General features: G+C 41.8%; 1 protein-coding gene across 1 annotated transcript in view; it reads left to right on the top strand.

Moving 5' to 3' along the window:
• BASP1 (brain abundant membrane attached signal protein 1) overlaps positions 1 to 6,388 on the top strand; it is a 47,189-nt gene extending 40,801 nt beyond the window's left edge. Inside the window, exon 2 of the mRNA XM_026040749.1 lies at positions 4,904 to 6,388. Within this exon, the coding sequence (XP_025896534.1) occupies positions 4,914 to 5,645 (732 nt within the window). The 5' untranslated portion in view covers positions 4,904 to 4,913 and the 3' untranslated portion in view covers positions 5,646 to 6,388. The remainder of the gene's footprint in view (positions 1 to 4,903) is intronic.
• Positions 6,389 to 16,540: the final 10,152 nt, after the last annotated feature.

Here is a 16,540-nt window from a genome sequence, read left to right as displayed (position 1 = left end):
GGGAACGCTGTGTGCTCCTGGACCTCTGTGCCATCAACAAAGAGGAGGTGATGGACGGGCACTCCTGCTGCTCCCTTGCACCAGCACTGCAGCTCACCTGGCTCGTGGTGGGGCAGCTGGGGACACTGTGTATTTGTGTGCAAGAGGAAACATGAAATTGCACCTTGTGTTTTGAGGAGTTGTTTTTTTACAGTAGAAATATATAGAAATATCCCTATTCTGAAGAGCTGACTTCACGGATATAAAATGATGCTCAGCACTTTTTGCTTTCTAGTAGGTGCCACTTGCCTCAGAAAACCAAGTTTTCAGATCCATTGTTTCCCCAGTTATTATATATGTTCCCATGTGCTAAGATCCCATGCCTTTTAGAAAGCGTATCAATGAAGTTAGGTGATGCACTTGCCTGTTCAATATGACTTAGTTTATTCTTAGCGATGTGCATGAGGCACCTTCTGGCCTCAGTGTCTCCTTTGCTCTGGAGTGTGGCACTGTGCCTTGGGAGGGAGACGTGTGGTAGAGGATCTGCAGGGCAAACGAGATAACTCATGCCTGGGAACCTGCTTGTGCAATGGCAACTTTGGACCGACTGTGCTGCCCGTTCCCATCCCACACTGAAGGCACTGGGACTTCAGAAGACACCTAGAGCTTAAATTACAAATTTGCACCTGTGTTCTGGTCCTTGCTTGAGGCACTGTCCTGAGGGTGAGGGTGATTGCAAGTCCTAGTGTGTCCAATCTGGTGGTCATTTGATCCTTTCCCTGGATGCTAAATTAAACCTTTAGTAAGCTGTATGCACATAAGAAACCTAATTGGGTAGACAAATCAGTCCTGGCAGAAGAAAGAGAGATGAAGAGACTAATTCGAGGGACTTTTTTTTTTTTTTTTTTTTTCTTCAATATAGACTACAATTTCAAATATAAAACTTGGAAATAATTTATTCTTTCCCCAAAGCAGGCAAATTGGTGCTGCCTGTATTTTCAAGCATAAAACCTGAAATGTTGGGTGAGTTCTTTTTCCTGTTATATTATGGATGATGGACATGCTAAACCATTTTTTGGCTCCATTATCCCAGTGAATCCAGGTTATCATGAATATTCCCATTTCCAAGTGCTTCTTGCTGCAAGCTTTCTGCAGAAGTAGTATTTTGTAATACAACCACAGTCATATTATTTTTTCTGTCCAGGAATAAAGGTACCCATGGAAATTCTCCAGTTCTGTTTTCTGGAAGAGACTGGAAACTTTGGGATGACAGATCACAAACTCTTAAAAAATGAAAAGAAAACCTTGTTCCTGTTGTAAAAATCATTCATTGTGGTCTCTGGATCTGTTTCTTCTTCTTTCTGAAGAGCACTAGATGCAGATGAAGTCTTTGTGTCAATTAGAAGTTTTATGTTTGAGATTGCTCTCCTAAAACATGGCTTTGCAAACGGGTTTATCAAAGTTCCTCCAAAATAATTGCTACAGTGCATGTCCCTATATGAAAAATGCACCTAGACTCTTGTGTTTCTCCTCGCTTCTGCCTCTCGGGGAAGAGGCCCAGTCATTGAGTGCTGTGCACATATGCATAAATGGTGCTCAGCACCAAAATTTTCAAGGATCCTATTTCAGAGGGGATTTATTGCAAAGTGCTTTAAGCACTTCACTAGTAAGGGCTAGAGCTACTTCAAAACCAGTACATGGTAACAGCAGTGCAAATAGCTGGAAGGCATGCTAGCTTTTAGCTCGGAATTTAGCTGTAGGCAATTTATTTCCAAGGTATGTCAAACACAGGACTGGTGCAGGAGCTGAACCAGAGCTGGGCCAGGCATCCCACCATGGGAGACAGCCCGTCTCCTTTCCAGATTTATAGCTAGTCTTTGGGTGGGGGGCAACAGGGACCACATGCTTGCAAACTGTTGTTTGCAACTCCAAGCAGATGAAACACCCTTTGAACATTTGTCTTAAGGATTTAAGGCAGTTTACTCTGTGTTCCACTTGTAGGACACCTCCGTGGGGTGTTTCTTCAGGGAGTTCTGCCTTTAAATGAAACAGCACTATGACAACTTTTGTTGCTTACTTGCTTTTTCTCTTGCTCTGTATTTCTTTGCTATTCTTTCTTCTTCTTCCTTCCTCTTCTCTCTCTTTTCTCTTTAGCTTTCTGTTTTCCTTTCTCTTTTTCTTTCTTTCTCTTGCTGCCTCCCACGTCTGTCTCTTATTTATATATTTATTTGTTTAACTTGAATGCCTGTTTTCATGGACCTAACACTCTGCTTAAACAAGTGACCTGCTTTTCAGCAATTCTCTTTTTGGATAAAGAGATTAAAATTGCCACTGGGCACTTAGGACAATATTTCCAAAAAGTCTTTACCACTGTCACCCAGTGTGCATATGGCACCAGGCAGGATTATCCCCGCAGAAGAATCCAACACTTGGGAATATTCTTTCAAGCCATAGAGCTGCAGGGGTGTTTGTGGCCACTGCACTGAGGCTCTGGGCACGGGGTAGTGCAGAGCTCATCTTCAGCTACAGCTAAAGTGGGAGAGGGGCTAAACCAGCTTCTCCTCCAGACAGACAAGCACCTGGGGGTTATTTCTAGGTGTTCCTGATGCAGGAGACCAGTTAGGTTTTTGGGGACGCTGCTGGAGGAGGAGGAGTTTTAGGAATGCAGGCGGTCAGGAAAAGGCACCTGAGACCTCTGCAATGTGCAGGGCTGGGCGATGACCCCGCTGATTGCCAGGGCTTGGCGTGACTGTATCTCCCAGTGTCTCTCCAAGCAGAGCCCACAGTGTCTCTGCATAGCTTTGCAGTATGTTTCTCACATGCACGTTTCTCTGCTTAGCTCTGAAGCCAGCACTATCCAGAACAAAATGCTGTCTGTGGAATATAGTATCAATTGCAGGTGATAGAAAAACCTGGAAAAATGCAGAAGACATGAACAAATGAAATGAGGCTCATGGTATCTGGGCTTTGCCAGGAAACAAACACAGGCTTAATTGGGGATTGCAGAGTGGGGCATGCATGGGGCTTCAGTGTGAATCTCTGCTCCTGCTGACTCGCAAAAGCCCTTTTAAATGCATTGGTTGTGGCTGGATGCAAACAGTGAGCTGGAGCAGCACTCAGGGAGTATCAAGAAGCCAGTAAACTTGTCAGATAACAACCTAATGACCTCAGCCTGCCTCTGAATGGCTTAACAGCCGTTATCTCTGCTGCAGAGGTAGAGATTAGATTTCTCAACTCTGTCTCTGTTGGAAGTTAATCCCTTTTATTGCAGTCCCCTTAAAATTGCCAAGCAAACAAAGTAGTGGTTTAGTAGCAGGAGGCTGCCATTTTGCAGGGCTCTGTGCTGACCCTTCAGAGATACTTGGTAATGCTCCTTCTGCTAGAGGCCTGGAATCGGGAAGGTCCCTGCTGACCGTAATGTCCCATTTTTGCCCAGGACTTGTGGAATTCTGCGGCTGGGCCGTGCATGTGTCTCATTGCTGCAGCAGTGGAAAATCTAGCGAGAGGCAGTTAGTTGTTAGTGGTATTTAAAATTATGTTATTTCAGTCTGGTATGAGCTGTGCTATGAATTTTTAATAGCCTCTACTCACAATTTTGGCAAGTGTGTGTGAAAAAGACAGGCCCTGCCGAAGTATCCAGCTTTGCAAAGTGGAAAATGGTTGAGCTCTGCATGGAGAAGGTCTTAAATTAAATGCTTCTTTGACAGTGCTTCCAAATAGTCACCCTCTCCACTATTTTCAAATAGCATTAGCCTTGGAATTTTTTATTAACCTTTGACTGAGTTTGAATACTTGTTTTAATAGCACAAGTGTGTTTTTCAGACAATGACAGCGATATTCAAGTTCATTAATGAACCCAAACAAAACTTATCTCTGTCTCCTCTTGTTTTTATAGCTAAAGTTTGCCCTAAAGTACTGTGAAAGCTCTTACATACCCTTACCTAAGACTCTGACACAAAGGAAGTTTAAATACTGATGTCATTATGTGTTTTGTGGTCTTATTTATTCTCAGTGTCAAGATTGTTTGCAGGTAACTAGGGATGATGGTTGGTAGCCCCAGGTCAGGACATCTTTAAAAGTTGGAAAGCTCAACTTCTTTAAATAACTGAACTGTGTCCTGCTCTTTTGTCATACCTGAAAACCTTGAGCAGAGGCTGCAAAGCCTCAGGGTTCTTGGTTAGGTCTTAGTCAAGGAGGAGCTATAAATGCTTCAGCAGTGCTTAATTATTATTATGAATTTTAATTTGGCTGTTACAAAAGTGTTGCTAATATCATGGCTTGTTGCTGCTGCCTTTGTGGAGCATCTCTTTGAAAGGGTGGTACTTGCTTGCTCTTATGCAAGGATGGGTGATCATCTATGAATTACTGATTTTTTTTTTAATTTTTTTAATTCAGTTCTTAATAAAATGTTTGTAGCCCTTGCTAGGGTAATAGCGGTCTATGAGTTAGCCAGGGTTGGATGTCAAGACTGTGAGTCAAATCCAGTACCTGTCTAAACTGAATACACATACTGCTTTTTTCCTGCGATACCTGAGGTTGCAGTATATCCTAGTCGCTCAGCATGTTGTCTCTCACCTCCTCCCCCCTTAGGAGTAATTAGGCCTAAAGGGATTCAACAGAAGATGGTTCCTGTCCCAGTGGGGTAACATAAGGGGTTGTGAGGAAGGCAGGCTTGGTGGCGGCAGTGCCTCTGGGCTGAGCAGGATGTGAGCCCCACGGCAGCGGCTCACAGTGAGCCAGCGTGTTGGGCTGCTGACTTCTGCCCAGGCATCTGCTCTGGCCCAGCTGTTGCCATCTGCGTTTCAGGATCCAGCATGACAAGTTTTCTTGCAATCCATTTGCTCTGACTTTGGGTTTTGTAGCGATATGGGATGGGCCCATATCGCTATCGATGTGACCCCCCTCTTGCTGTTTTCTGTTACAGAGCTCCAAACATGGGAGGCAAACTGAGCAAGAAGAAGAAGGGGTACAGCGTGAATGATGAGAAAGCTAAAGACAAAGACAAGAAGGCTGAAGGAGCCGCTGCTGAGGAAGAAGAGACTCCCAAGGAGGCGGAGGCTGTGCAGCCAACCACAGAGACCACAGAAGTGAAGGAGAACAAGGAGGAGAAGGAAGAGAAAGACGCACAGGTTGCTGCCAACAAGACGGAAGAAAAAGAAGGGGAGAAGGAGAAAGCAGTGAGCCAGGAGGAAGCCCCGAAAGCTGAAGCGGAGAAGTCAGAGGCTGTTGTTGATGCGAAAGTGGAGCCACAGAAGAACAGCGAGCCGGTGAGCAAGCAAGAGGAGCAGCCCTCGGCCGCGGCTCCCACTGCCGGCAGCGAGGCGCCCAAACCCTCCGAGCCCAGCAAGGATGCAAAGGCTTCCCAGCCGTCGGAAGCCACGGCGACTAGTAAAGCGGATGACAAGAGCAAAGAGGAAGGGGAAGCCAAAAAGACTGAGGCTCCCGCAACGTCTGCAGCCCAAGAAACTAAAAGCGAAGCGGCCCCAGCTTCAGACTCAAAACCTAGCAGCAGCGAGGCCGCCCCTTCTTCCAAGGAGACGGCGGCAGCGTCGGAAGCACCTAGTGCCACTGCTAAGGCCTCAGACCCTGCAGCCCCGCCAGAGGAAGCGAAACCTTCTGAAGCTCCGGCGGCCAATTCGGATCAAACCATAGCGGTGCAAGAATAAATTGGACAGCCTGTTGAAACAACCACTGAAAACAACCTGTGTCTTTTTTTTATTTTTTCAGCTATACTAACTCGTTTCAGATCTGAAATAACAATATGTATTGCCCAGAGGAAAAAAAAAAAAGGAGAAAAAGAAAAAAAACAGATGAAAAGGATGTCCCATCAAGTTGGGAGGGAGGGAGGGGGGAGAATCCAAATAGTATTTTTGTGGGGAAATATCTAATATACTTTCTGCCAACTTGACACAAGTCCTGGATTAAAAAAAAAAAAAGTAAAATAAATGGATGTCTGAAAGTACAGCACATCTTTTGTATCTGAACTGCTGTAAATGCACTCCACCAGTGTATCAAAATCTTCTTTTTGTTCTGTAATGGGGTTTGGGAGTGATGCGTTTGATTCTGCCCACTGGGTTTGTGCCAAGGCAATCAGATCTTTATGAAAGCAGTATTTTCTGTGTTTTTTTTTTTTATTTACAGCCTTTCTTATTTTGATATTTTTTTTATGCAGTGGATGAATGCCAACTTTCAGACAAAACCCACTTAGCTGTCCACATATTTCTCAATGCCAATCCTCCAATTCTTCCTCTCCAAATATTTTTTGGGAGTAAAAAGCATTCTCATCCTACTTAGCCTACCTAGATTTCTCATGACGAGTTAATGCATGTCCGTGGTTGGGTGCACCTGTAGTTCTGTTTATTGGTCAGTGGAAATGAAAAAGTCTGCGTTCATTGCAGTTCCAGTTTCTCTTCCATTCTGTGTCACAGACACCAACACACACTCATTGGAAAACAAAATGAAAAAAAAAGAAAAAAAAAACAAAATGTACAATGGATGCATTGAAATTATATGTAATTGTATAAATGGTGCAACAGTAATAAAAGTTAAATAATTTAAAAAATATAAGAGCGTAAAGACTGATTAAATCTTTAGTTTTGCTTCTTTTGCTTGGGAAATTGCCAAAGGATATCCTTACATTCAGAGAAAAAATGTTACACCTGGGGCCACTTACTCATCTGTTTAAAGCAAAGTAGGGGGATAAATAAAATAGGACCAGCTTTATGTTGCTGCAGAGTTGCCACCTTAAACTTCTACTTTAAAGTAGAAGCAGTATAAACCTTCCAAGGTATGGTTGGAAAGGGTAAATGGCCAGTACATCTTGTACATGTTTAGCATAAGTTATATAAAAATGTTTTATACCTGCTGTAAAGCCTTCCTTGCCATTTTTAAGTGTCAGAGGCGTGTTGCTTGGGTTTTAATGGGGAGTAAAACAGTGGATTTGATTAAGCTGATCCCCCTAATGAAGCAATTCAATTTAATTAAATTCCTTCTAAATTATTTCTAGCACTAATGTGTTTGTTCTTTTCTTCCAGTGCTGTTGTGCAGGAGATAAAAGGCTGCTGCTATGATAGTCCAAATTCTGTACATTTCAAATATGCCTACCCTTTTGGATCTGAAGAGTTTAGTAAGGTATAAGAAACATTTTTTTCAAGGCTTGTCTGTTGCTTTTTTATTCAACAGAACTGCTAAATACTTGTAGCTTCCCAAGTGATTTCCTTGCTGGATATAGACCAAGATTGCACTATACCACCCGGAATTCACAAAAATGGCTAAAGCAGCATATTCAGTTAGTCCACTTCTAGGCTGAGCAATTGTAAATAAGAAAGTGCAGCTTGTATACATACCAAAAGCATGAGCAGATTTGTATATACTGAGGGAAATGTTGTTTTAAAATGATATAAAAGAAGTTCACATATTCTCTCCCTATACAATAAGAGTGATTCTTTCTATGTGCTTCCATCATGGTTATTCTTCTTATGTAGAAATATGGGCTTTGTCTAGTGTGCAGGCAAAACTAATATACATCAGGAGTAGCACTGTGAGTTTGAGATCAGGCTAAATACGTGCATGAATTTTAGACCAGCATCAAGCTTTGGCATCCTTAATGTGGAGGAGTTAATTTTGCACATACCATATTCCAATAAAGGGAACTCTTTCTTGCAAACATGTATTAGTGCAGTGCTCTGGCTTAAAAAGAAGTTCTGCAAGAGAAATAGCCAGAGTGCTGCAAGGGGCTGGGAGATGGCACATTCACACTAGTTCAGCAGGCTTTGCTCACATACAGCTGTCATGCTGCACTGAATCCTTGTGTGGCCAAGTCTGTGGCTTTCGTGCAAATTTATTAGAACTGTATGCCATCGTTTTCCAATGTCTTGAAGATGGAGTGTTTCATTCTGCAATTCCCACATGCCTTCGTGAGGCCGGTCCTGGATGGAGAGAGGAGCAGTGCAAGGAGCCTGCATTGTTTCTGCCCTGATGCAGTAAACCTGAGCACTACGGGGCTAAATGGGTTCCCTCCCTCTAGGCTGGAAGGGGCCACTGATAAAGAGCAGGTATGTAACTCTTTTGCTATACTGGTCTGCAAACATGCTTATTAACAGATATCACACCTGTGCTGACCTCCACCTGCTTCCGATGTAATGGTGATAATAATGCTTGGTCTCTACAATGGTAGCAGTTTGATCAACAGCTGCTTTGCTTTCCTATGAGCTCCCTATAGCAGGCATGTAGGATGGGCAAGGAGATCTTGATTGTACTCTTCCTCTATTTCATTCTTTAGATTTTTCTTTTTTTTTTTTTTTTAAGGCAATTAAAATACCATGCTCCAAAGCTGTATCCAAATCCAGCAGCTCCTGCTAATGCAGAATGCTGAAATGTGTTCTGCAGCCTTCACAACCCCCCTTGTCTGAGAGCAGTTTCTTCCTGACTGTGTTGATGGTGCAAGATAATGTCAAGCTCCACGTGACCAGAAAACACAAGCATATGAGCAATAAATGTGCTCTTTCGTCTGGGAAGCCGAGAGGAAGTAGAGCAGCAAACTGGTGTGCTTTTATTAAAGTAAGTGCTGAATCCTCTGCAAAACTAAGAGGGAAGGTTGCAGTGTACTGCTTTTACTTCTCTTATTCACAGAGGCTTGCGGCACTGGCCTCGTCACAGTAGATAAAATTTTTGGTGACAAACTGGTGAGGTTAAGGCACTCAAACAGACTGTTGCTCCTGGGTAATTGCATTCTATACTTCCATGCGCAAGCAAAGAAACCACCTCTGTTAAAAGAGTTAATGAGCTAAGTATATGTGATGGGGAGAACAGAAAAGCAAGTATATCACTTGCTTGAGGTGGCATGAGAGGTCACAGCCCTGCTTTTCTTCACCCCCAATCGAGCACTTTGTGTGCAAGATCCTCTCTTTCTGAGTTATAATCACTCCTGAAAAACAGTGAAGGCATGTGAAGGGTACAGAGCTAACAGGCATGGTAAAGTCATAACTATAAGCACGTTGCAGATAATCTTGAAGGACCCAGCCCTCTTGTGATAGTGTGTCAGAGAAACAGAGAGAAATTCAAGCCTGGGAAAGAGCCTTTTTGGTTGTTGAGAGCCCCTGCAGAGAGCTGTCTGCTGAATCTTCCTCATTTTGCCTTGGAGACTGTCAAAAATCTGCTGCTGTTCGTTCAACGACAGCAAGGTCAGTGCCATTGGCTTTGCTGACAGAAATGCTGCTGCTTTTTACTGTACAGCAATTCACCCTTTATTTATTTATTACTATAGTGGAAAATGTACCCACAGATGTTTTGATGTTTAAAGATGAGAGGACAGCTAGGTTTTGCTAAAATACTTATAATGAAGCAGATTGCTAGGTTTAGTGCTTACAGCTTACACCGAAGCTCATTTCTGGATGCTGACTTACATAACTGCATGGCAAAGACTCTTCCATGAAATGGGAGTAAAATGAAGCATTATAGGATACATTGGTGTCTTATGCAATAGTCATCCTAGCTGTGGGAATGTATACCTGCCAGGGTCTGAACAGTCACCTGCTTCCAAATTTTCTGCAGATGCTTCTTTTGTTCCAGCATTTACCTTCAACATCTGCCTGTTCTTTATCTCACGTCACCACAGCAGTTCCCATCTCGGGACAGGCTCGAGCACTGCCCTGATCCTACTGTGTTACCCTGCATATGGAGCAGTGTGGGAAGTGAGCCCTCAGGCTTGCTTCAGGAGCTCCTCATTACACTGAATTTCCAGGAATGTTTTCTCAGTTAGTATAACCAGATTGAGTGTCCAACAAATGCCTCCAAATTGTTGCCAGTGCCCTGAGAAAGCTTTTTTTCACATTACATTTGTGTAGCATGTTTACTATTTATTTTACTTTGCTAACTGCTCTGAATCCATGATCTTTGATAATTTTCTTTTTCCCTAAAATTTTTATTCCTAAACTCTTGCTTTGCTCTTTTTCCTTTGTGTCATAACATTTCTTTGGCATCAAATTCTTTTTCCATCTTTCTCTGCAGTTATCCTGGGTCTTATTTACTTGACTTTCTGCCTTGTTGATTTTTTGTTTTCTTCCCCCCCCATTTGGTTGTATAGTTAACCTCTCCACCATTTTTCATGCAATATGAACTCATGTCTGCTGTTAGGCAGACAGATGTGGAAACCATGCCCCTCCAGTCATGGGAAAAACCCAGCGCAAAGGACAGAAACATATGTGCGCTTTCTCTTGGTGCTATGGAGACCTTGGTGCTGGAGACCTTCCTCCAGAAGAAACTCCACACAGTTTTCCTTGCTGCCTTTGTTGTGACTATTTCAGAATCAATTAAGCAGGAGAGGATTCAGGATTAGGGGGAATGCGGACATTTCAACATACGGACACAGAAATTGGGACATAGGGTTTGTGACACAATGTTTTTGTTTCCTGCAGACAATACTACAGTGTGTTAACTTACCTTAAACTTACTTAGTCTCTCCAACTTCCTGTTGTTGAGATTCTCGTTACTTGTGTAAGCAATAAATATTAATTTCAGCATTTAATTTCATGGATGTCTAAAATTATTCCCTTTTAGCTTGTCTTCCTCTCTGATATAAGTTGTACTTTTCTGAGAGCCTCTCACTTCATCCAGAGGTTGCCTCATGCTGAACTTCGTTGTGCATCCTGGAGTGACTTCATCAGGATGACTTTTTTTGAGACTGCTCAGTCAAGTGAGGTGCAGATTTGGTTCAGTTGCAACTTTTTTTTCCCACTTGCTAAGCACAAGTTCAAAGGTTTTATAAGATGTTCCTACTGCAGGTATGCCGAAATCTTCTACCAACCCTGCTTGTTCATTATCTGGAAAATCCTCAAGTTGATGCAAAAACAGTAACTCAATGGATGTTATCACCGGTTCAGCTGACCAGCAATTTTAGATTAGTACTTGGGAAAGTTCCATCTCCCTTGAAAGATAAATAATTCATATTGGGCTCATTAGGAACAGAATAGAGCCGATCACATTAGGAGGTGGAAATAATGGCATTCAAATTTCTTTGCTAAGCTCCAACTAGTTGAGAGAACCAGCGTGAAACCAGAGTGTCTCTCTAGGTGGTCTTTTCACTTTGGGAATGAGTCAAGTATGGCAAGGGTCGTAACAGATGAACTGTAAACTACAGTAGCCGAAAAATGGAGAAGCTTTTCCAGACCTAGCTGTTAAGGCTTAAGCCATAATAGTAGGAGTTGATTTGTGGGCTACAGAGAAGTTGAAGAGAAGCCTAGCCTGAGAAGCTAGGCAACTAGAAATACCTGGTACTGGAGGAAGTCAAGTCTAGGGCTTTTCTTCTGTCTCTTATTCTAGTGGTTCTTATTTTCAGCACTCCCTTTCTCCCATTCTCATTTTGTTTCTCCCAGCTTTAGATTTATAATATGTTAAGGAGAAGTCTGTAATGGCAAGCCATATTTATGATCCATCAATAGCTTTCTCTGGCTTTAGTTTTTTTTGGTTTTGTTTGGTTTTTTTTTTTTTTTTTTTTTGTAGAGTTCTAGCATTACTTGTAGAGTTTTGGATTGGGACCATAAAATCTTATATGCTTACCAAGTAGAGTATCAATTGACCTGGTGGAAGAAGAAATTGAAAAATAGTTATATTGTTGGGGAATAGGTGCAAGGTTGGAAGAGTAAACCTTCCATTCTGAGGCAGCCAAGGATTCTCAAATGGTGCAATGTAAGCTAAAACATCCTGTGGAGACTTAAAATGATATCATGTGTCTGTGTGGTTTAAGCTCTGCTGCACTATCCAATTATCTGAACTTTGTCAGCTGCACTTCATTTTTTCAAATCAAAAGAACCATTCCTAATCTAGCCTTTTGCCTCAAAAGGCAAACAACAGTAAGTCATAATTGGTAGAATGCAAAAGAACAATTTCAGGCCTATTAAATCTTAAATAATCTTTCCCAGTAGAAGAAATTCTAAAAGTATTTCAGAATCTTCCATTGAAAAGAAAGTTTCCTGATGATTATTTTTCTAAAAGCAACTTCTGATAAGCTAAATGGACAATCTTGTGGAGTCTGGTCACATTTTGACCAGGCTAAGAAGGAAAGCAGATCTGCAACAAGAGAGACCAGACCCTCAGCTAGCAAAATCAATAAAGATGCACTGAACTGTATGAAATATAAAATTCCTTTTATTTTCAGCTATTTCATGTAGATCTGGGAAAAAATAAATTAGCAGGGGAATGTTGCATTATATTAGGTAGCACTGAATGATTTGATATGAGAGAATGAAGCTGTTAACCTTAGTGATAACGTACTGGCAGAGAGATTTGGTTTTGAACTGTAGCACCTAATGAATACTAATTAGGAACCTAATGCAAGTACTGAAATAACAGATTTGAAGGATTTATTGAAGGTTTTAGCCATTTTTTAATGAATGTTTCTTAGTGTTTCACAGTGAAACAAGCGGGACAACATAAGACTCGGTCACCTTCTATATATAAAAGAATGTTATGTATATATATACATAAAAGAAGGAACAGAAAAAAATAATGAACGTAAGGAATGCTATATTCAGGTGTTAAGCCTAAACTGGTGCATTGTGCTGAGACAGAGTGGTGCATTTTAATAACTTTGGTTTGAACTGTCTGACAGACTTTGACCTGAAATGTGTTCTGTGCTACCACATCACCAGCTACATCTGGGCTAGTTAGTTCTGGCTTTGGTGTGCCTACCAAAAACAGGACAAGAGGAAATGTCCTTACGTTGTGCCAGGGAAGGTTTAGATTAGATAGCAGGAAAAATTTCTACATGGAAAGAGGTGAAGCTTGGAACGGTCAGACTGCCCATGGAAGTTGTGGAGTCACTGTCCCTGGCAGTGTTCAGGAAACACGTAGATGAGGCACTTGGGGACATGGTTTAGCTGGCAAGATGTTGAAAGGCTTACAATTGGACTTGATTATCTTGAAGATCTTTTCCAACCATTATGATTCTATACCACTGGCAGTAACTATGGAAAACTCCCAGGAAGTTTTCACATGTCCTATATCTCACAATCACAGCACCTTCTGTGCTGACAGAGAAAAGAGAACTGAAATATTCTAATGTGCTGAGCTCAAGAACATTTCTTCAGAACAGCTGGAATACTGAGAGCTTGGATAAAGCTGTAAAGATACTTGGCCAAGTATGGACAAAGAATGGACAAGAAGATTAATTACCAAGTGTGATAGCAGAAAAGTGACAGGTAGCTTCAAGGCAGGGTTAAAGACTGAGGGTGTGTTCCCAGAAAGTCTATTGAAAGCTTTTCTCTGAGGCTTATGTTTCAGAGCCTTAATTTAGACAAATTTAGCTTACAAATATAAGAAATCTCATTTTTGTATGCTTCAGTGATATCTTGTGACAACCTAAAAAGATCTTTTCTGCAGCAGGAAATGGGAATGTAAAACGAATTACAATCCTGTGAGCTATGAGTCAGTATCTGGAGCCCTGAATATGTGTAATCTTTCTAAAGAAAACTGGAGGTGTGGGTTTGACATCATGGCCACATTTCTGCCCAGGGATCAGTGATTAATTGGAGATGAGGGAAAAATGCTGATCATCAGATAGTCAGATCTACTGATAGCATGTGACCCAACTGCAATCAGTTCTAGTTACCATGTTGCATGGTAGACATGACTTAGCCATTCTCACAATAGGTGCTCCTTCAATTTCCATAGATTTCATTACACTGCTCTCCAGCTTGACACTCCCACGATTGCCTTGAAAGCCCTGAAAGAGAGAAATGGTCTCTTGCAAGTCAGTGGCAGAAGACAGGTGTAGATTGGAGGAAGGACCTTAAGAGATCAGAGAAGCATTTGGGAGGGAGTCAGTCAGAGGGGGGAATGTAAAAAGATTATGACCAGCACAGCAGGTCAGAATAATGATTTTCATGTGGTCACATTTGAATGGGTCCAAGAGTAGAGGCACAAGCTGAGACTGTCATAGTTCCTCACAGAAAAAGGGTGGGTGGCAGGCTACAGAAGTTAGACTGAAAAGAAAATGAAAGTTCTTTGCTTGCACATGGAGGCTTAGTGAAAACCTCGCGCTGCTATTTTTTCCCCCCCTCTTCCTTCTTTCTCCAGCTCTTCCATGCTGGTATTTACTCCCTTCTGCGGATCTAACCACTACTCTTTACTTCCATGCTCTCCTTCATCTCTTCTCCTAGATACACTCTATTCATGCAAGGTCAAAGCTCCCATTTGAGAAGAACATGTGATATGTACCACATGTCTTCCTGAAAACTTCCAAAGAGGCTTTATTAACAGCCTGGCTGTTAAAGGTATCTTGCTCTAAAAAGAGGCATGAGACAGTCCCAATCTTGTTAACTCCAGAGAGCATTTTATGAATGACTTCTCCCATCTGACTTCTGTGCTTCTGGGCCTGGAGCAAGGTACTTGAGGGGATCTGCTCCAACTTTATGTTGAAGAGTCACCTTGGTAGAAAACGAGTCACCCAGGAAGCTGCCAAATCACCCAGGGGAGTTCAGAGATGGAGAAATGTTGTCAAGAATTGCACTGATGTAGTGGGAATCCCCTTAGGGCAGGGGAGTAGAGAGCTCTGTCGCAGGCCTTCATGGTTTTCTATGGTTCTGTGATAACCAGAGGTTGCTCCAGTGAGAAGTGTTTTCCTTCAGCTGAATAAGCAAAAGCTAGACTGTGTCTGCTTTCACGGAATAATAATTCCCTCTACATTGGCTTTGCTGGGCTATGTGCAAGGTATTGTTTAGTCTCAAACAAACCCCATGGTTCTTCAATAGCTGAAGGCTGTTTCTCTGGGATACTGAGCTAGCCCACTTTAAAAAGGATTTTTGAAGTGTTGTCCGAGTGCCCAGAATGAAACATTTCTGTTTTGCTTTTCCTTTTTTTTTTTTTTCCTTTCTCTCCTACAAATTTTTATAGAAGCCATTCCCTTACCTACCATACCATCAGTAGACAAAACTGTTAACTTTTTCCTGTACCCATCAATCAATCCAAGACTGAGAAAGGGTAGGTTGTGTTTTGGCCAAATCCTTCTTTTTTTTTTTTTTTTTTTTTTTTTAGATATTCAACTGATGCCTCAGTCTCCTATAAGCAAGGACCATATTGTTTCAACCCACTTTATACCCACTTCAACTGGGCAAAGTCTTCAGCAGTTAAAAGTTGTTTGGGGGTGAAGATATTCTAATGGTGAGATATTCTAATTTTTTTGTGCTTTAGTTAAAAATGCAATTTGTGATGACTACTGGATGAAAAGTGCTCGTTAGTCCGTGAGCCCTCAGAGTGCTGCCTGGGCAAAATGATGGGCAGCTTTCTTTTAGATACTACATCTGCTGATTTGGCAGAATTGGGCCAGCAAGTTGTAGTGATCAATTGGATAAAAATGACCTGCAAAATCCCTACCCTGTGTACAGTGCTGACTGCTGAGCAGTCACTGCTGTTCTCTGCATTTGGCTGGCCTGGCTATGTCAGTAGTGAGAAAATTTGGAATTGGGATCAGTGTAGGAAGCAACCACAACATTTTAACCCCCCTCTTTTCAAGGAGAAAATTATTTTCTAAACCTTTGATTTTTTGTTGCGGATAGAGAGTAGTGAGGGAGGGAAGCTGAGTCTGACTTTCTGAAGTTGTGGTACTTCTCCACACAGCCATGTGCATGCACTAGGAACTGCTCAGAAGTGACTCAGCTGGACACGTTGAAAATAATCAGATCCATTTGAAATGCAGGAACTGACAGTTTTGAGGATTTTTTCAAAGCCTTTCCAGTTGAAAACCCCATGAGTTCATCTCCCTTTATACTCTGTCTTGGCCCCTGGCATCTATCAACACCTAAACCTCAAAGCAAAATGCGTACAAAAACTCCCGGGCTTTATGTCAGAAGTCTTGGAAACCACCAGAGTTTTCATACTCCCTTCCTCATTTTTAGGTTTAGTCAAATTAATCCCCAGCTCAGTGAATTTAAGGTCCATATTGCACATAGAGCTTGCCATGGTTTTAGCTAGAGTAATTATGCCATTAAAATAATAATTAAAATGGAGGTATTAAAATGGAGAAAAAAGGAAAATTAAAGATGTGAAGATTTGTTCAACCAGAGCCACTATGTCTAGGCAAGACACTTGAACTTCTCCTGCATTTTATATATAGATATAAAAATGGAACTCCCCAGTAATTAGCTGTGCTGTTCTACAAAATCTGGAGTTTTTATACGCAGGTGGTTCCCAATGAGTGAGCTCAGCTGCTATCTGAAACCAGTGGGTGTCTTACCCTCTCACCTTGTAGATTTTCCCTGCTATTTTCTCTACTGTGCAGATACAGGAAGGTGTGTAATATTTTAGTATCTGCTGTCTCTATTCATAGTACTCCCAGAAAGTCCCCAATCTTTATTGAACAGCTTTATCTTTTTCAAATAAGAAACAAGAATTTCTTACAGAGTGTACAATTCGACTTGTCAGAAGAAGTTACTGAATAACTAAGGGGAGAGACGTTCCTTGAGCCAGTGTATCTGTATCAAATTAGTAATAAAAAGAGCACTCCATTTTTCTCTGTCTGCCATGGTGAGCAGAGCTCTAATAGAGTGGAAATGACAATATGGCAAAT

The sequence above is a fragment of the Nothoprocta perdicaria genome, unplaced genomic scaffold (assembly GCF_003342845.1).
Source record: "Nothoprocta perdicaria isolate Ctin4 unplaced genomic scaffold, notPer1 scaffold_264, whole genome shotgun sequence".
Taxonomy (NCBI): Eukaryota; Metazoa; Chordata; class Aves; order Tinamiformes; family Tinamidae; genus Nothoprocta; species Nothoprocta perdicaria.
The sequence above is the reverse complement of the archived record's forward strand: the minus strand, read 5'-3'. Positions and strand labels throughout refer to the sequence as shown.